The sequence below is a fragment of the Pteronotus mesoamericanus genome, unplaced genomic scaffold (assembly GCF_021234165.1).
Source record: "Pteronotus mesoamericanus isolate MK-2021 breed Mesoamerican mustached bat unplaced genomic scaffold, CSHL_Meso_final contig_74, whole genome shotgun sequence".
Taxonomy (NCBI): domain Eukaryota; kingdom Metazoa; phylum Chordata; class Mammalia; order Chiroptera; family Mormoopidae; genus Pteronotus; species Pteronotus mesoamericanus.
The window spans coordinates 27,609,764-27,630,449 of NW_026555247.1; the positions used below are offsets into that span (position 1 = coordinate 27,609,764).

Here is a 20,686-nt window from a genome sequence, read left to right on the forward strand (position 1 = left end):
GATTGAATGTGGAAAGTGAGGGGTGGGTAGGGCAGGGGAGAGTAATGGGGAGAAAGTGGGGACAACTGTAATTGAACAATAAAAAAATTTACAAAAAAGATCAATGCGGTCTTCCATAAAACTAGTTGCCATTTAGAGCAATAAAGAGACTGATCTGTGCCATACTTTATTTGATCACATACAGATAAGATATGTAATGTATATCTTCAACAAAAGAAATAATGAGATTTTCATTAAAGTAACAAAATATAAAGCAGTTATTCTTTTGCTATCATGATAATATAGGTTATTATAAGTGAAAAATAAATAAGCAATAACTATTGACTTGGTAGGAATATGAATATCTTGGCCATGATTCTTACTATAGAATTCACTTGATTTTTTTGATTGGTCAATCTCAAGTTGTGGTTCTAGGGCTATTTCATAGTCTGGGTTATCAGGTTTGTGAGCCTTACTTATTTCGTCTTTCTTCAGTGTTGATGATAAACCCTTGCATGGCATCCTTGATTCTTGCTTTCACAAGACTATCCACAAATTTGCGGTCATTGTGCTGGTACCAGTCAACTTTCAAGCGATCCCGCTCCATTGACTTAATGGAATCCAAAATAGCATGATGTTTCTCATGGTTGCTTCGGATTCTTTCCAGATGCTGCTCAGTCCTTTGGCCTTTGGGAGGCTTGGCTCTCTGAACACAAATAACAACTATCATTTTTGATAGATCCAAAATCAATAGCATATTTCTTTCTTATTTTTTCCAAAGATTTTACTTATTGACTTTTAGAGAGGGGAGAGAGGAGGAGAAAGAGAGGCAGAGAAACATCAGTACATGAGATATACATCAATTGGTTGCCTCTTGCATGTACCCAACTGGGGACCTGGCTTGCAACCCAGGCATGTGCCCTGACTGGGAATTGAACCAGTAACCTTTTGCTGCACAGGTCGTCACTCAATCCACTGAGACACCCTAGTCAGGGCCAATAGCATATCTTCAATTAATCTTGACCTCCACCAATATTCATACTAAATAAAACTTAGTATATAAAACTAACACAGGGGGAGAGAGGATATAAGGGGGCTAAATGATAACGTAAAACAATACAAGAAAAAAAGAAAACGATAATGAAACTAATACATCCTGCTACAACTGCAAACAGTTTAAGTGGCTAAGGTGTAACTTGTTTGATTCTTTGAGTCTTATATCTAAGATGTCATGAAATCAATCTAAAATATTTCTCATGTTCCATTTGAGTAAAAGTTCATGGAATTATAAAGTAAAAAATTTGAATAGGACTCTAGAGATTATCTAGTCAAACCATAGAAATCAAATTATTTGCCCAAGGTGCTTCAAATAACTGGAGCATACCTGAATAGAACAAGAATTAGAGGTCTTCCAATTCCTGACCTTGATCTTGCCATTCAGTACCCCACTGATTTTCAGGGGCAGACAACATAGTTATCACCATCAAAACATTTTCAATTAAAAAGGGCTACTATCTAAGTACAGTTGATGCTTGAATAAAATAGGGGTTGGGGCACACATAGTCAAAAATCCACATATAACTTCTGACTCCCCCCCAAATTTAAGTTTTTACAGTATCCACAGGGGATTGATTCCAGGACTGCTCCCCATACCAAAATCTGCCAATGCTAGTCCCCTATATAAAATGACATAGATCAATGCATACAGTAGGCTCTCTACATCCCCAGACTCCCAACTGCAAATAAAAAAAATAGTACAGGTATTTATTGAAAAAAATCTTTGTGTGAGTGGACCTGCACAATTCAAACCTGTGTTGTTCAAGGATCAACTGTACATAGGACATATATTAAATGACTTGTGAGAAGGAAGAAAGGGAGGGAGGTAAGAGGGAAAGAAGGCAAAGTAAAAAAGGAAAACAAAACAAGTGGTAGAACTTCATTTCTATTTCTATGGTGCCCAGAAGTTTAATACAAGGGCTGTGTTCCTGACATTTTAGGTAACTTGAATTTCCGTAAATATGTTCATTTTTTACCAACATCTACTCAAAAGTTGGAAATGCATATACTATTTTGAATATATAGTGATACATTTAATAAAATCACATGGACTCTATCTTTTTCATTTCTGTATTCCTCGCATTGAACAAAATACCTACCGCTATCAGGTACTCAATATGAATGACAGAGAGAAAAGACAATGTTTCTGTGTGGGCTCTGCTCCTCCTCGAGCCACCATTAAATCCATTGTCTTGAGCTTTGTATTTCCAGCCAGTTTTATCAAGTCAACCTTATGTCAGCAGTGAGGCTCTGGGGAGCTGATTCACAGTTACAAAACTCTTAACTCATATGGCAGAAAGTCAAGCTGCTCATTTACACTTAGAATATCACTGTCAGAATTACCAAAATATAAGGTTGGGTCTTGGTGAGGGATTCTCCTGGGGAAAGAAAATCAACATCTGGAGACAGCTTGATGAAAAGATTCAGGATCTGGGTACACATGTGGCTACCTAGATTTAGTTGAACAAGATAAGGAAGGGTAAAGGTGTGTTAGAGACAGATGATGTTTGGGGTTCTATCATGGGAAGTAGCTAATACATAATAGAATTATTTAAAGTCTGGAGCCAGTTAACAAATTACTGTTCTCTAACATGTATAGCTTTAAATTTTTTTATTTTTACTTATTTAAGAGAGTGGGGAGGGAGGGAGGAAGAGAGGGTGAGAAATGTTGGCATGAGAGAAACATCAGTCAGCTGCCTCTCATATGCACCCCAGCCAGGGATCAAATCTGCAACTCAGGCACATGCCCTGATCAGGAATCGATCTGGCAACTTCTCGTTTTTTGGGGGATGATGCCCAACCACTGAGGCACACCAGTCAGGGCAGTATAAAGTTTTATGAATGCAGACTCAGTGACAACAAATGAGAGCAGGGTGGAGGCTGCACCTTGGGAGGGATGTTTGTAGGTACTCAGGCTCCCAGTAGACATACAGACTGAGAACAGGAACCAAGCACCAATGTCATTAAAAATCAATGGTTTTGAGTCATCAGCTCAAGAACCAGGCTCTGCCCTGACTGGCACTGAGTGCCAGCCTGCGAACTGAGAGGTTGCCAGTTTGATTCCCAGTCAGGGCACATGCCTGGGTTGTGGGCCAGGTTCCTGGTTTGGGGCATGCGAGAGGCAACTGTTTGATGTTTCTCTCACACATCGATGTTTCTCTCCCACTCCTTCTCCCTCCCTTCCCCCCTCTCCAGAAATACATACATAAAATCTTAAAAAAACAAAACAAAACTGAGGTTCATTTTGACTGAAGAGGGGAATGGAGTTAGATGGCAGTGTTGAGAAACAGCCTGAGCAATAGCCAGGGGGTCAGGAAGCCCTTTAAGGCTTGGGGCATGCAGGACTGTGTGGTCAGGAGGGACCCAGTGTCTGGATGAATAAGGTATGACCTGGAGTTCTCTAACAAGAAGATGTCAGTCCATGCACAATCTTGTCATAAGTCAAAACTGGCACTGTTTAATAGAAATATAATGCAAAAACAGATCTGTAATTTCACATTTTCTAGTAGCTGCATTTAAAAAAGTAAAAAGACACCTGAAACTAATACAAAATAATATTGAATGTAAACTGTAATTAACAAATAAAATTAAAATAAAAAGCAAAAAGAAACAGGGGAAATTAATTTTAATAATATATTTTATTTAACCAATATATCCAAAATATGATAATCTCAACGTGTGACTCTAAGCATATTTCAAGTGCTCAAAAGCCACGTGTGGACATTGGACTCTAGACCATGCTAAAGGCAGGAGAACAAAGAACTCTATAACTACCTTGTATTTACAAGGTCACTGAAGGCTTTTGTTACTATAACAGCTCATGTTATAGTTTCTAGTATTACAATTTATAATTTAATGTCTTAAAGAGCAGTGTTTTATATCCTAGGTTTGATTCTGGGCTCTACCTCTCTACCCATGATCAAAATAAATGTCCTTCTAAAAAACTATTTTGAGAAGTGAATAACTGGGTTCCCAAGAAGCACTCACCAAATTGTGGCTCATTTCACTTCTCCATTACTTCAGACATTCCATCTTTTATTGCTTTTTCTTGGAGGAGTTGTTTAGCATCCAAGTCTCAGCTCTGGTTGCTTTTATTCTTCTCCTACCACAACTCTTCAACCTCTAACATCTATACTTCTTATCCCCTCTGAAATCTGAGGTGCACTGACTCTGACCTTTTCATTTTTCTGTAAGCTCAAAGTATTAAATAGGCCTGCTTCTCTGGTTTGGTGGTAATTTGGCAGAACAGAAATCCTCACTGGTTTCTAATACAAGTAATGAATGGCACCAGCCTTGAACTCTGTGTTCAGACACTGAACCCAAAGTAGGTAAGTTTCTGTCGCTCATGTAGTCTACCTGTGACTATTACCTTGAATGCTACAGTCTGTAGAAAATTCCAGTATACTGATTTCCAGACCTAATCCTATAGTCCTTGGACCTAAAAGAGAGGGAGCAGGCCTATAAACTGACTGAAAATTGCCCTGACCAGCGTGGCTCAGTTGGTGTCATTCTGCAAAACAAAGGTTGTTGGTTCAATTCCTGGTCAGGGCACATGCCTGGGTTGTGGGTTCAGTCCCCACTGGGGGCGTGTACAAGAGGCAACTGATTGACGTTTCTCTCCCTTTTTCTCTCTCTAAAAATAAATAAAATCTTTTAAAAATTAAATTAATTGACTGAGAATTGCTATGTGCACCATGGAACATAAAACTATCCTTTATGATCCCTGATCTTTCTTCCATAAAGTGACATCACAGAATATAGCATATCAATCATTACCTACTGTTAACCACTGATGGTTTTATTCATGAGCAAGTTGTTTCTGCAATTAGATAATGGACACCTTGAAGGCAGGTTAGAGACTTCTATTGAAGGGTAAACGTCCCAAGGTCATTGTATTCACCTGTATCTCTCACCTGTGCTGCCCGCAGCTGGTGCTCAAGTAATACCCCTGTAATTGTCTAATTACACACGGGTTTTTCCAGCCTGTTGAAATACAGGTGCATGGACCAAGTGCCTGGGGTTCTGAGCAGGATCCATCAAATCCTGCAGCAGGCAGCATTCCCCCAGCCACCTATGATTATCCCAGCTTTCCAGGCAACAAACCATCCTATTGCCATTCAGGCCTGCTGCGACACTTCTGTTACAGGTGAGTTCACACAGGAAGGACTCCATAACCACTCACAACCCCTCACAGCCCAACACCCCTTCCACAGACAATTTTCCTAGGGATGCAGGACCAACCCAAGGTCATACGGCTGAATCACCGCCAGCCCTGACCTGATTTCCTGCCGCCTGGCCCAGAGCCCCTTCCAGTGACACACACTTCACCTTGCAAAGGATGAACTCCCTCGGGTGTCTTGGAGACTGAAAACCCTCAAAATTCCTAGTGATGCTCCAAAAACAGAATCTAAATATTATGAACGACGCGAGGGCTGGGGGAAAGGAGGCTGTGAGGTGGGGAAGGACGGAGTACGGAAGAGACTTTATTCTTCCTTTCATAAATTCAACTCCAATGCAGCAGGCACCTTCTCCCCTTGAGAGAGCCCCTACTGGAGGCCAGGTTCGGTTCCGTTAGGCCTGGAGTGCGGAAGGATGGAGGAAGTGGTAGGGTCCCGCTCACGTCCCGTGCTTACCACAATCACCACTTTGGGAGTGGGGCCCTTAACCTCCCGCTGTACAATGCCAAACCGCTGGCTGTACATTTTCGAGTCCCCTCGGGATAGGGGTGGTGTCCGCTGCGGTTCCCTAACGGTAGTGATCAGGACAACCAGCTTCCGCAACGCAGGAGTCTGGTTGTCATGGTACGCCTCGCGGGAGAGGGGCAGGTGAGTTAGGCGGAAGTTGGTCCTGTCACCATGGTGACCGCAAACGCCGCACTCGCAACTTCCTCTGGGGCTCAGGGGAGCTGAGTCTGCTGGTTTTCAGCCAGCCCTTGCTCAGGCCTGCTGCCAACCTCGCCCTCTTCCTCTAGACTTCATCAGAATAGAAAGGGAAAAAAAAGGCCTCCTTTACACGAAGTGAAGATCTAGTATCATTCCAACTGACTTTGCTATTTATATCCCTGTAAACCGTCTAAAAGCATGAGAAAGTTTAGTGGACATTGTGTGGAAAGGTTATTAAATTTTGTGACCATGTCTAGGTTAATCTTGAGAACGTAAATCATCACAAAACCACCTTATACACTTTTGTAAATCTTTACAGTAATTTGCAAGGGATTTTCACACAAAATGTTTGAGCCTCACAAATACCTTTTAGGTTAATGGAATTGCAGGTACAGTCCTCACTTTACAGCTAAGACAAAGCCGAGAGCGCGAAACTGCCTTGTTAGCCTACCCAACCAGTAATGATAAATCTGTTAATAAAAATTTTACTGCACTGGACAGAAACCAGGGCTTTGACTCAGAACACTTCAAGGTGGCGAGGGCAGACCAGATGGGATAGCTGGTAGTGCAGTGATACCAATGGCTGGGCACAGTAAAAACCAAGAGCCTGAGTCAAGGATCACCGTGGACAGGGTCAGGACATGGGGTTCAGAAGTGCAGATAATCAGGCCCTGAGAACCCAGGTCCCAGACAGGGAACCTAGAAGGGGCCCTCAGCACAGGTGGAGACCACTGCTGTACTTCCTGTCAACAGCAAAGTGGTAGTTAATACCTTAAAGCCAATAAAGAATGACATTTTGCTACTTTTTCTAAAGCGGGGGTGAGTATAGAGCACTGAAAAAAATCAGTACCTAGTCAGTCACTGTCATGTAATAACAACTGAAGTACAACTGTTGTGTATACCATCTTAAGGTCGCCATTTACCGTATTATTAGCGTTCCTTAATCATTTGTAATCCACCCACTTTGGATTTTGGGTATGTTACGTTTCTAGATTTGGACTCCATTTCCTGAAATGCTGGTTCGGCTTTTCAGCCACAAAATAATGTTTCTTCTCTTCTAAAAACCTTTTCAATAATTTTTTCTCCTATAATGCTTCTTCTTTCAATTGCAGTTCAGTAAAAATACTCATTTTCATTTACTGCTAAGTTTATGTAGCCTGAAACAAATACATAAAGTAATTGTCTCAGTTCCCTGGACGGAATCCGGAGGGCCAGCCAGTTTCTTGATCTTCGAGTCGCATAGGTACCTGGCCCACCAGCTGGTCTGAGTGGAACCACCCACCACCACACCCTTGGGAAAGGGAGGTAATGAAAACACCCTCAGCCAGGCATTGGCATTTGGGAAAAGCCGCTGAGATTCAGGGACACCTGTAGGACACCCCTGAGGTTGTACAACCTGGAGGGTCCCGTTGAGTTTCAGCAACAGTGGAAGCTGCCCCTGGAGAATACCCGACTGCCCTCGATCGTCCCCAGTGTTGGTCCAGAGCTTGTTGTGCTGTGCCCTCACCCTGGGCAAGCCCCGTAATTTTACTCCGGTTTGGTTTTGCCTGTTTTAATCACTATCTAAAGCAAGGGTGTCGATTTCCCTTAGGCTCAGTGGAGGCCATGGCCCTGGACTGCCCAGACCAGGAATGGGGGGCAGGGTTTTCTGAGCCCAGGTGAGATGACCATGGCCCCCATGTCCCCTGGCGGGCCTCTTCGGAGGGCAGAGGGGGTAGGCTTGTCACTTGGCAAGTGATTTGCCCGAAGTCCTTGGACAGAACCTGATCTTTATCTTGCCACCCACTACTCCACTTTCTCCGAGGCAGTCAACACTGTTAACGTCATCAAGACATTCCCAAGAAACACTGAATGTATGAATCAGTAAATGGGACAATAAAAATCATTTAAAAATAATTTTAAAATTAAACAGCTTAGAGACAGAGGCTATATTATGTCCAGTTCCTATTACGCCCCAACAAGGTTCACACAAGGGCTGTCCTCCTGCTGGTTTCCTGAATATTCTATTTTCACCATTAAATTCCATTGAAGTTGGAAATCCGTTCACCATTTCTAATACATATTGATGTATTTAATAAAATTGCATGGCCTGTATCTTTTTCATTCCTGTACCCCCGTATTAAGTTTAGAGCCTACGATGGGCCAGTTCTCAATACTTGCATGACAGAGCTGAGACCTGTGTTTTTACTTGGTGGGCTTGACATTTCGGTATTTGCTGGGGTCACCATGAAATCCATGGTCTTCCACTTTCCATTGTAGCTTTATCAAGTTATCCTCAGGTGAGTAGTGAGACCCTTTGGGAGCTGATTCATGCAGGGTTGTTTTGTGATGTGTCACCTTGACTAGTCTTATGTTTCCCAGAACTCCCTTCCCTGTATGCTTCCAGTTAGGATGAGCCACAAGAAACATTTTATGTGCTAACTGGAGGGCAGAAGTGAAGCAGTAGTATGTTGTTTTTACACTTAGAAGGGTGGTACAGGGTCACCAGGCACTTTTGCAGTTCACACGTTGTCATTTATCTGCTGGCTCACCTTCTAGGTGTTGGTCAGCAGCCTGGTCTGCAGCTGCCCCACCTTCCCCAGGATCTTCCTTCAGCTTCTCAAATTCTTAGGCCAGATGCATATTTAGCTCTGGTGAAAGGCACCAGCTTCTTCTGCAGGACACCCACATCATCGAAGTTGGAAGTGATGAGACAGTGACATGGGTTCCAGGACATCTGAGGGGGGTCCAGCTTCTGCTTGTGGGCGCCAATGTGTCCTCGGTCTCCCACATTTTATATCCATGTTCCCTTCCCAACTGCCTGCCCTACAGACTTCAAGCTCCAGCATTAGGTAGATGCAAAGACGACAGCCTTACAGAGACTGTTTAACCAGCTCCCACAATTGCATATAGTGAAATCCCTATAATAAATCCCGTAAAACAATATACATATATACATATATATAAATATACATACATACATATATATAAAATCTTTATATTAGTGGTGCTGCTTTTCTAATTGTACCCTGATACACATGGTAACCAGACTCTTATCTCATCAGTCAGAATACCAATCAAATAATTTCACTTAGGACATCGTTGCCAAAATTATCAGAATACTAGGGTTCGGTGGTTGGATCCTGGGGGGAGCAAAATAGCAGAAAATTATCCAGTGGACTCTGGCTGAAGTAGGTAGGAACAGGCAAAGGAAGGGACAGAGGACTGTGTCATGAGTTAAGGTAGGGGAATGATTAATCTATTTCTGAATTATCTAAAGCTGCAGGGCTGGAACTGGAATAAGGCAAGGGAGGGACATAAACTACAAAATTTAAGGGGGCATACACTCAGTCCCAGCCTATAAAGCTGGAAAGTAATGAACCACATGTCTGATCACTTTAGTACTATGCAAAGTATTGGAAAGTGATGCAGGGCTGAGCCAAAACTTGCCCTTTGACAGGACCTAAAGCTCCTCGGAGACAGAGGCTGAGAGCAGAAACCAAGCACAAATGTCAAGGGGCAGGGGACGCAAGTTGTCAAGAAAGACGAGCCAGGCTGGCAGCTTTACTTCAAAAGAATACTTTGGCTGAGGAGGAGGAGTAAGGGAAACAAACCAAATGGACAGCAACCAATGGGGAAGGATGCCCTTTAGGGTTTGAACAATCCTATGCAACACCAGAGTCCTGGAAAGAACCCAGTTTCTGGATGCACAGGTGCTCTGAGAAGGTGACCCCATTCACACAGCCATGGTACTCCCTAAACCACGCTAGAGACAGCAGTGTAAGGGATTTGCTATAATGCTTAAATTAATCCACCTTGTTTTCAGAGTCGCTGGAAACTTCTGTTACTATATTATTACATCATTGAACTTGGGATTACAGTTTACAGGTTAATGACTTAAAGAACAAGGACTTTACAACCTGGTTTGATTCTAGGCTCAATACTAACTGTCTGAAATCGGACAAGTTATTTAATTTCTGAGTCTGTTTTTCCATCTGCAAAAATGGGCAAAATCGATGTCTTCCTAAAAAGACCATTCTGAGAAATAAACTGGGTCCATAAGGAAGAACTCACCAAATTGCAGTTCCTTTCCTTATTTATTCACATTACATTTTCAATTGCTGTTTCCCTGAGGAAATGTTTAGAGACACTGCCAGGTCTCACCCAGAAGCCACTTAATATTTATGAAGATGGCTTGTTTAGGTTGTTTTATGGTGGTTCTAATTCTATCCCCCAACCCCAACCCCAGCTCCTCCACCCCTAATATCCAAACTTATTTCTCAGGCTTCTGGGATTTGCACCAGCTGGAGCAGATGCACCAACTTTCTACTCTCTCTTCCTTTCTTGCTTACTTCCTCTATAAGCTCAAAGGACTGAACAGCCCTGCTCCTCTGGTTTGGTGGTAGGTTTTTCCGGTTCCTACTGACTTCTACACAAGCCCTGGCAATCGCTCTATGGTCCAGCCTCTGAGTAGATGGATCAGTGTTGTCTCTCATAAAGCCGGTCTGTAAATTTCACCTTGAATCCTACAGTCTGCAGAAGCCTCCAGTCTACTGCTTTCTAGTTCCAGGTTTTTTAAGGCCCTTGGACCTAGAGAAGAGGGAGCAGGTCTGTATGTTGAATGAGGTTTGCTACGTACAAAATGGAGCATCACAAAACCATTTCCTACTATTGTGTTGGCCATCCGCTTCCCCTTAATTATTCCTCCTCTCTCTTCTCTCTTCTAATATCTTCCATTACCAACAATACAGCACATCATTACCTTCTCCATTATATGTAATGATTTCATGCACAAGGAAAGTTTTCCCCAGTTAGATTATAAACTCCCTGAAGGCAGGAATCCTGTGTCTCCTGAAGGATAAGCCTCCCATGATCACTGTATTCACTGCTGTATCTCCCACGCTGCAATGTATCCAGCAGAAACTAAATCAGTAGCTCTGTAATTGCCCAAGTGCAGATAGAGGGATTTCTGGTCTGTAGAAACTAGTTTGTAGGAACAAAGGAACCCAGGTGCTGTGGTCAACTGTTTAGGTTGCCTGTGTCTAGGGCTCTGTGCAGGGCCTGTTAACATTCTGCAGGAAGCAGCACTCCCTGTCCTCACCCACTATCCCAGTCCTTACAGGCACCTATCCTTTGTCCTCTTGCCAGGCCTGCAGGGACAGTTCTGCACAGCAGCTGAAACTGTTAATAACCACAACAGGCCCAGGAAAGGCTCAAGAAAAATGGCCTAACCCCCTCCATAGAGGATGCTCTAGGAGGTGCAGAACTAGTTCAAGATCACACAGTAGCATGTGGAGCCAGATCTCCTGCCCATTTGCCACTGCTGGGCCCACATGGTCATCTCTAGGAGACACTAAATGCATTGAAGACCCCAAATGATGAATCTCTGAGTAAAAATTTTAAGTCTGACCCCTGTCGGTTTTTCTTAGGAACCAGGCTTTCCTGCATTTTTTCTTTCTAATCTCATCACAGGGCACCAAGTCCTCTCTGCTTACTGCCACTCCCCTCCCCCAGGCTGGCCCTGACCTGGACCTCAGGAAATCTCTAGGGGTCTGCCTCCTCAAAGATCATGATCAGTGCAGTGGTGTCGGGCCTTTACCTCCCACTGCACATGGCAAAATATTGGCTGTACTTTCAAAACTCCAGGCCCACATCTGACCGGCACCCACCCCATCCCCACCCCTCACTATACGGGGCACACCTTGGCAACCAGACTGCTGTATCCCGGAGGCGGTTTCCACCCAGGCTGAAAATCTCCGTGATCTGGGGAAGAATTAACATCATGGGTCAACATGGCTGGTGAGGTTAAGCTGGGTCAGGGCAGGGTACGGTGTCCCCCAGCACTGACCACTGGCGTGCCAGCCCCTCCTTCCTCCTCTGGGGCCGAATCAGAGGCTGAATCATCCTTGCTCTTCTCCTTGTCCTCCTCAGGGTCAGGTGGCTCTTGCTTCACAAGTGGCAGGCCTTGGTCTACTGCCTGGGAGAGGTGGGAAATGAGCAACAGTCAGAAAGGCAGGGCTGGCCTGAGGAAAGAGTCTCTATAGGCCAACCTGCCACTGTGCTGATAAATCCCACTTCCATCACACTTCAGCACAGAAAAACCATCCCATTCCTCACAGATTTCCATTTTTCTGTTAGCTGGGCAGCAAAGCAGGCAAAGCTAGTTGCCTGGGGAAGGCAGGGTAATTTTGCAAAGAAGCTGCAATCAGCACACCTATTGCTCTGTGCAAAGAACCATCATCATGGCTCACCATCACTCTGCTCACAGATCACCCATCACTGACCCCCACCTTGCTGGGGCAGCCAGGCAGCAATACAGGAGTCAGGATGGCTGTGCCCGGTGTCCAGTCTTCCTGGGCATCCGCCTTCTCTTGCTTCACCTGGGGTAAGGCCACAACCCAACTCAGGCCAGGGCGTTGGGCCTCCTGTGTGAAGGAGGATGGCGGCAGACTTGGTCCCAGCTTCCTGGAACAAGGCTGGGCAGGGTTGGGACGGGCAGGATAAGGTGGAGCCCTCACCTGCAAGAGGGGTTCGGTGGAAGTTGGGGTAGGGCGAGGCACCTGCACAGGACTGGTTGCACCCTCCCGTAAGAACACAAGGTCAGTGCCAGGTGGGGGCAACACAAAGCCGCTGCCTGCTTCCTGCTTCATTGGAGTCTGGGCAAGGTCTCGTCGGGCTGTGGGAGTGCCCAAGGGATGCTTCAGGGTGTGGCCCAGATGGGGCCGTCGAGTAGATCCAGGCCTCTTTCGACGAGGGTAAGGTGGGGGCGACCCTGCCCCATCCTCGGGCCCTGCCCAGACACTTGGCAGCAGGCGCTTCTGTGAGGAAAGGGGGGTGTTATGGCCACCTGATGCAATGACCTGATCATACCACCCGGACCTGACCAACATGCCTGCTGATCCCATCAGTAACGTCACAGAATCTGCTTACCTATGAACCCCTCATCGCTGAGCTTGCGAGTCTCCTGTTACCAATGCCACCCAGATTCCTCATTTATCCTGGCATAAAGTCTGCTAATCCTTAACCAAACCCTCTGCCCCATGCTCCCCTCTGAAGCTGCAGGACCCATCTGGCCTGACACACCTACATACCAGGTCTGTCCATCACTCCCAGGTACCAAGGAACCTGGCCCAACCTATCTTGCCCATCTGACCCTTCCTGCCCCACCTACCATGGCAAACTGCAGGCACTGGCGCCAACGACACTTCTGGCGTTTCTGGTTGCTGCCACCGAATTTGGGTTTGTCGCAGCAGAAGTCACAGTGGCCACAGTCCATCCGCCGCAGGCAGGCTGCACAGGCCCCACACTTTCGGTTCTGCCGGCGGTTTGTGTAAGGCTGCTGGGGGACAGGGAAGGGAGTGTAGAGGTACTGTCACTAGGACAATTACAGTACTGTTCCTGTTGCTTCTCCACTAGCCCCGTGGGAAGGAACTGGTTGCACAGTAGCCTTAGCCTGACTCCCATTAGTCACACCTCAGTGTGTGCTAGTCCTACATCAGGCACTACCTGTACCAGGTAGCTCTCAATTCCATTAGTATTGTGGCTGCTCCAACACAGTACCCATCTCTCTATCTGCTAGCCCCCACTAGCTACCAAGACAATATCTTTGATCTTCCCACCTCCAGCAGGATTTTGGTAACTCTCTCAGTTCCTATCACCATATATGCTATGTCTAGTCTTCCTATGTCAACTCTGCTAACTGTGTCTGCTTTTCCTCGTTTAGCCCCACCAGAAGATTGCTTCCTCTGACATTAGGTACTATCAGTGCACCTGTTGATCCCATATTAGTCCCTCCCCAACTGTCTGCTCATCCCATACTAGTACCCATACTGTCCCTTCCTGTTCCCCTATTAGGCCCAGTGCAGCATGTGCTTCTTTGGGCTTAACCAAGTGCCCTGGGAGAGTCTAGACTTGTCCAGGTAAGATGGGGCCACTCACTAGCTCGTCCTCGTCTACACAGTAATAGATGAACTCGGCAGGTGGCGAGGGGCCCAGGGCTCTGGGGTGCTGCAGAGGCAAATGGGGTGGGGTCAGGGTAGGTACTGGGTAAGATTAGGGTTGTGCCTTCCCCCTGCCCTCCAGGGCCTCACCAGCTCTGGGGACTCTGGAGGCTGCGATGGGGGAAGCGGAGGCAGTGGCTGGGTTCGGGGGCGCCGCCGGGCAGTCATCTTTGAGTCGCAGCCTCCCCTGCGGCGGCTACGTTTCTTACCCTAGGAGAAAGCCAACAAGATGGTTTAGTTTATGCTTGGTGGCACCAGGCAGACACAGGACCCCCCCGCCACCCCCCGCCCAGGAATGCAGAAAGCATGCACGGGACAGACAGGCAGAGTGTGGGATGGGGCACTCACAGCAGGGGGAGCCACAGCTAGGGGAGGGCGTCGTTGACATCGCTGATGGTGGCGACGCAGGCGGTGGGCAAGATGCTGGCAGACAGGAGCAGGTAGGTGGGGCCAGGGAGGTGAGAGTGGAGTGAAGGAGAAAAGAAGACATGAGGTGGGCAAGGCCAGTTGAAAGGAAGCAGCAGCAGCAGCAAGTTTAACAGAAGAATGAGCTCTGCCCCAGCCCTGGCCCCACCAGCACCGGCCCCTCCAGCCTGACTCACTCGTAGGCAGCGCCGCTGGACGCACCTCCACTGGCGCCTGAGACCAGGGCGGGGAGGGCGAAGGCAGACTCGGCAATGGCCACAGTCCTCTCGGGTCTGACAGCCCCGGCATACTCCACACCCTCGGCTCTGTGGGGGGGCCAGAGGCATGATGCACAGGGCCAGGGCTCTAAGGGCCAGGGGGTAGGGATAACTTGGGCCCACCCCACCTGCCCAACTCACCTTTTCCACAATCCTCAGGCACCGTCTCTGCTCACACTTGCAGAACAGCCCCGAGGCCACATCATGGGGCAGCTGCAGAAGGCAGGTGGAGCAAGCCCCGCAGTCCTCGGTTACCCGGCAGGCTGAACACTCTCCGCAGCCCACACGCTGCCAGGAATGGGTGGGGCAAGGTCACATGCCCAAGCAGAGTGACTCCAGGGGCACTGCCCCTCAAGTGTCTGCTGACCCTACCTTAGCTCCCACCACCATGTCTGCTAGTCCCCATTTGCCTCATCACTGTATCTGATAATTATTGATTAGCCACCATCACTGAGGCCACCACGTCGTCTACTGTTCCTGTTAACCTCATCACTGTGTCTACTAACACCTCATTACCTCCCATTACAGTCTGCTGACTGTGGCTAGCTCCCTACAAAATGACTGACACCCTGTGGATCCATCACCATCCCTTCAGACACTCCACTAGCTCCCATCACATCTTGCTCCCACCAAACACTTGTGAAGAGGATGGCAGGTCATGCTTACCTTAAACATCCTCTGTTCCCGGTTGAAAGCAATTCTCTGCGCTGGGGGGAAAGAGAGGTAAGAAGAAAAGTGGAAAGGGAGCATCAGATCTCTGACCTTATCCAATGCCTCTGCCCTGACATCCATCATTCAACCTCCAGTCCAATAACGGACCTGTTCCAGCTCCTATTTCCCAGTGTCCTAGGGGCCACTCACCTCGGCAGTCCTTGCACAATGTCTTGAGCCGCTGCCTTCGAGTGCCATCCCCTGAGAAGCTGATTCCACAATTCTCACAGTACCTGGCGTAGGAGAAATAAGTGGGGGTCCCTGAGTGCACCCCCAACTACAACCATCACCCACTTGACTCACTTTAGGCCAAAACTCACCCAGGCGCAGGGAGCGAAGCTGGGGCTGTGTCAGCATCAGCCTTGGTCTCTTCCCTTGGGGCCTCCTTTCTGACCTCAACTTTCTGGGGTCCAACCTGACATTTCCCAGCTTTAACTGGCTTTGAAGCCTTCTTGCGCTTCCTGCTGGGGAGAGCCTCAGAATGGGCCTGGAGATGAGAGCAAGGCAAGGAAGAATGTAGGTCAGTGGGCGGGCGTTAGGTGGCTCAGCCACCCCTGCATCTGAGTACCCCATACTGCATAGTACCTTTGGAGTTGGGTGGCACAGGATGCCTTGTTTGAAGTCGAAGAGGGAGAGGTCGCACGCAGGGCCCAGGTATCGGGTCAGCTCAACTTTGCTTCGGATCCTGTCTCCTGTGGGGCTGGGGGTGGGCCAGGAAGGGTTGGTAGGCAGGTGGAACCACTGCCGCTCCACCCATACAACCCTCCCACTGGGAGGTCAACAGGCCTGCAGGGCTGGTGGAATACAAAAAGTAGCCTGGGACCTGCCTGACCAGGCCCTACCCCAACTAACCCTGAATGACAAAAATATTAAAGATGTATAAATACCAACAGTTATACAAACATTGATAAGTAATATAAATGCAGATGAATGTGTGTATTCATAATATACATTACTAGTGGTATTCTATATAAGTGAAGTAAACAAATAGAAACAAACACATTAAATAACACATAAATGTATTAGCTTACATACTAAACGTCCAAGAAAACTTACGTAAAAAAACATATTTAAAAAGATACATGTAGAAATGTATGTAGAGGTACACATACAAATAGATGTGTAAACAAATAAACACTACATGAAAAATAAGTGTTAAGCAACTGATGTTAGAACACAATACTCAACAGGTCTCTTGCATTTCTCCATGTCCTACAAGAAGGCATGAACTGTCCTTTGCAATTAACTATCTTTTCAAGGATGTTTGTACAGCAAAAAACCTTGGAAGATAAGACAAAGGGTCTCTTTCTAGAGCAAAGGGAAGGCATCCTTACTGTCCTAAACATTTTAAAGACTGGATTCCAAATATACTGTGACAGATGATTTGACTTTGGGTGGTAGGCATACAAATGTACACCTGAAACCTATATGGCCATATTAATTAATGTCATCCTAATAAATTTAATTTTAAAAAGGGGGGGGGGGCGGGACTCAGGGTTCCCTTCCTACAACATAACCCAGAGCATGTGCAGGTGCTAGTTAGCCCTCTTCATGTCACCCCTGTGGGAACTGCTAATCAGGGAACCAGCATGAAAATCATGTCATTCTGGATACTGCTATTGGTATGAATAATAAACTCTTTCGAAAATCTTTGATCCAGGAATCTCGTATCTCCTACCAACATCCAAAATACTGTGACATACCCACTTGTTATCCTGACCTAATTAGGGTAAAATCTCTAATCCTCTACAGTTCTTGATGATTACACTTACATTTATAAATGTTGAAAGGTGTTTTTTTTTTTTATTCTCACGTGAGGATTTTTTTTTTCATTGCTTTTAGACAAGAGAGGAAGGGAAGCGGGGAGAGAGAAAAAGAAACATTGATGTGAGGAACATCGATTGGCTGCTTCCTGTATGCACCCCAACCCGACTGGGGATTGAACCCATAATGGAGGTATGCACCCTGACCTGAGACTGAACCCACAGTCTTTCAGTTTACAGGAAGACTCTCCAACCAACTGAGCAACACCAGTAAGTCTTTTTTATTTTTTAAAAGATTTTATTTATTTTTTAGAGAGGGAGAGGGAGGGAGAAAGAGAGGGAGAGAAACATCAATGTGAGGTTGCCTCTCACATGCCCCCTGCTAGGAACCTGGCCCACAACTCAGGCATGTGCCCTGACTGGGAATTGACCCAGCGACCCTTTGGTTTGCAGGCTGGCACTCAATCCACTGAGCCACACCAGCTAAGGCGGTTTTATATATTATGAATACGTGAATAAAAGTACAACTACATATGAATAATGTAATTATATTTGTAATTTTATTATATTCTTCCAGGAAAATAGCAACTTAGACAAAGTTCAGGAAGAGTATAGAAAATTTAATAACTAGTACATCACTAATATATCTCGAAATACCTTAAATTCTTAAGTGTAAATTATTTATAAACATATATTTATGTACTATAGTCAAATTTCATTATTTATGATAGTTATAAATTCATCTTTAACACTGAATCAGTGAATACAGAACCAATGCTCCTAGTGGAACTACAGGTTGGGTTCCTACGAGCCTCAGATCACAACATTTTTGTAAATTGACCCTATGTAACCTTGTTTTATGTGTGTTTCTGTTTAAAGAGACCCCACTTAACATAATCCTCTTACAAATAATTAACTGCATGGTCTTTGAATGACGTAAAGCCAGAAGCTTTGGAGTCTCTCTGCATTATATAGATTTCTTTGCCAATGTCACTGTAGAACAAGTCAGTCTCATCAGCATTGAAAATCTATTCTTCTACATACCTGTTTTCCCATATAACACTTAGCAGGTATTTTTTAAAATCTTCCACAGACTCCTAATCTGCAGAACCTGCCTTGCATGCAAATTTAACATTTTTCACAACATATCACCTTTGGAAAAGTGTGGGACAGGTTTGACATTTTCCTAAACCTGGGTAACGCAACTGTCAATGTCCTTAGCTTTCAGCCTCATAATGCTGTACACTACACTTTTATTAGTCACCATCTCATTGATACACAAATTTAGCCAGTTTCCCACCTTTTCCCACCTTAGGTTCATCACATACTATACATGTTACTTTGGCACTTTCTAGAGCAGCCTCGTGTGCAAATTGGCAGATTTCCTTCTTTTTCTAGATGTACCACATTTTCTATTCACGGATATTGAATGCACAGCCAACAGCACTGCAACCCACACCTGAACAAAATTTATTTAACATGTATCTTCTCCTATGGCACACCACAGACTTCTTACACTTACAACTGTAAATAGCACTTTAGCACTATGCTTGGGGGCCATTGCAAGCAGCACAAGAATTCAAAAAACACAACGCTAAGTAGACCGTGAAAAGGACTTGTTTACAGTACAAGTGCTGAAATAAGGAGGCCTTGTTCTACCTGGAGACACGTGCATCAGTCGTCTTAAATTTTTTTGCTGCTCTGTGCATGTCCACAAATGATCATGAAAGCACAGCTGAGTAATGACTTTGGGGATACAAACACATTTTAGGGAGTAGGCAAATTTGCAAATATGGAATATGCAAATAATGAGGATCAAATGTATATACCTAATTTTACTTTATCCCCACTCATAAATTTACACACACACACACACACACACACCTCGATTTCACTCTTCCTAAGCGGGCTCAGCCCAACCCCTGACTCTGTCCACAACCCACCCAGTACCTCTGGTAATAGGTGTCTGAGCGTCCACAGGTAGCACCTGACTTGCGAAAAACCTCACGGCGTTTCCAGCCGGGGCCCAGGGCTGGGCAGTCCAGCCACTCCTCAGCCATGGGGGACACGGGAAGGAGCAGCAGCCTGCAACATAGAGGGAAAATAGGAGAAACTGAGGCTATAGGTGACATGTGTGCCCCTGGCCACACAAACTGCTATCTATTAATACTTGTCCAAGACCTGGGACCTGCTATAGGCAACTGGCCAATATAAGAGAAAGCCCCCACTCTCACTAGTTCTTCCCTGTTTTGGGCCCAGGAGCTTGACATTCCCCATCCTCTTGACCTGAAAGGAGGTAGCCCCATTCTCAACCCAAGGATTCTCCTTCCTCACTCTCAGTGTCCTGATCCCCTGTTCCTCCCCATCCGCAGCCTGAAAGCCCATCCTTTCTCCCCACTACCAACCTAGGAACCTTTCATTCTTCCTCTTCCTTTCTCTCTGCCCTTGGCCCAGAAGACATTCTGCCTTTGACTTACTGGCTCCCTATTCCTCCCCTTTGCCACCCTGAGACCTCCACACTCCCCACACTCAGCTCAAGAGGCCTCCATTCCTCTCATCCTCAGGCTAAGGTCCCAGCACTGCATGTCAGTGCTCTGACGCCCATTTGCTCCCTTCCTTTACCCAGGAGTTCCCAATTTCTCTCTTTCAGTCTTCTAACCCTCCCGTTCCTTCCCTGTACGATGCCTTCTTACCGTGCTACCACAGTGTTGCCTCGATTTACTGTGTGTTCTCTACCAGAGTCCACGCCTCCCGTCCGTCCCCGGCCTGAACAGCTCCTTATTCCGTCTGTTCCTCAGCCTGATATCCTCCCGCCTTATTTTCTGTCAGTGTTCTGAGCCACAATTCCTCCCCAATTTCAGGCCCAGGACCTCCCTACTGTTCTCCTCTGCAGCTAAAAGTTCTCTCGCTCTTTCCCCTCAGAGTCCTCATCCTCCACTGCCCTCATCAGCCCGAAGACCGATTTCTTCCCTCAGTATTCTAAACCCCCCATTCCTCTCTGTCCTTATCCCGGGACCATGCCATCCCCTGTCGGTGTTGTGACACCCTATTTCTCCTCGTCCTCCATAAGAGACCCCGTCCCTCCCTTTCGGCATCCCAACGCCCCCATTTTTTCTCCGTCATCTGCCTGAGAGGCCCTCATTTATCCCCCTCAGGTTCTGAACATCCATTTGTCTCTCCTTAACCGAAGAGGTCCCGATGTCTCCCCTCAGCATTCAGATCCTCCCTCATTCCTCTAAGTCCTCGCCCACGATTCCGACACTTCCACTGTCAGCGTTCTGAGCCCCATTCCTTTCCGTCCTCCGCCTAAATCTCCCCATTCGTCCCGTTCAATATTCCGACGCCGCCATTCCTCCCACTCGTCGGCCTGAGGGCCCTCTCCGTCACCGCTCTGAGCCTCACTTCTTCCCCATCCTCCGCCTAAGCGCTCTCCACTTCCACCCCCACGACTGTCTCACCAGCTCGGCACCGGGCCGGTAGCTTTCGTAGCTCTAGGTCCGCGGCCCCATGACGAGGGTCCCGCCTGTGACTCCCGCCTTGCCCCGCTCCTCTTCTTCCTCCTCTGCAGCCGCTCAAGCGGTAGCTGTCGCCGCCGCGGCCGTTCGTTGCACCCGTAACCGGAAATCCGGGGC

At 46.5% G+C, this 20,686-nt stretch overlaps 1 protein-coding gene across 27 annotated transcripts; it reads right to left on the bottom strand.

Annotated features, from left to right (window-relative positions):
- Positions 1 to 346: 346 nt before the first annotated feature.
- Positions 347 to 20,670, bottom strand: MBD1 (methyl-CpG binding domain protein 1). Of its 27 annotated transcripts, none has more exons than XM_054583634.1 (17): positions 20,513 to 20,620; positions 19,005 to 19,139; positions 15,877 to 15,991; positions 15,612 to 15,778; positions 15,442 to 15,524; positions 15,247 to 15,287; positions 14,722 to 14,868; positions 14,500 to 14,628; positions 14,246 to 14,320; positions 13,988 to 14,107; positions 13,836 to 13,904; positions 13,069 to 13,233; positions 12,416 to 12,715; positions 12,188 to 12,322; positions 11,746 to 11,874; positions 11,599 to 11,660; positions 347 to 685 (listed from the first exon to the last, which is right to left on the bottom strand). In XM_054583634.1, the coding sequence occupies exons 2-17, from the start codon at positions 19,112 to 19,114 to the stop codon at positions 568 to 570; spliced, it is 1,965 nt and encodes a 654-aa protein (XP_054439609.1). In that variant the 5' UTR covers positions 19,115 to 19,139; positions 20,513 to 20,620; the 3' UTR covers positions 347 to 567. The 27 variants fall into 27 exon arrangements, with proteins under 27 accessions (XP_054439609.1, XP_054439610.1, XP_054439608.1 ...); XM_054583635.1 differs by having other exon boundaries at positions 12,416 to 12,712; positions 13,069 to 13,236; XM_054583633.1 differs by having other exon boundaries at positions 13,069 to 13,236.
- Positions 20,671 to 20,686: the final 16 nt, after the last annotated feature.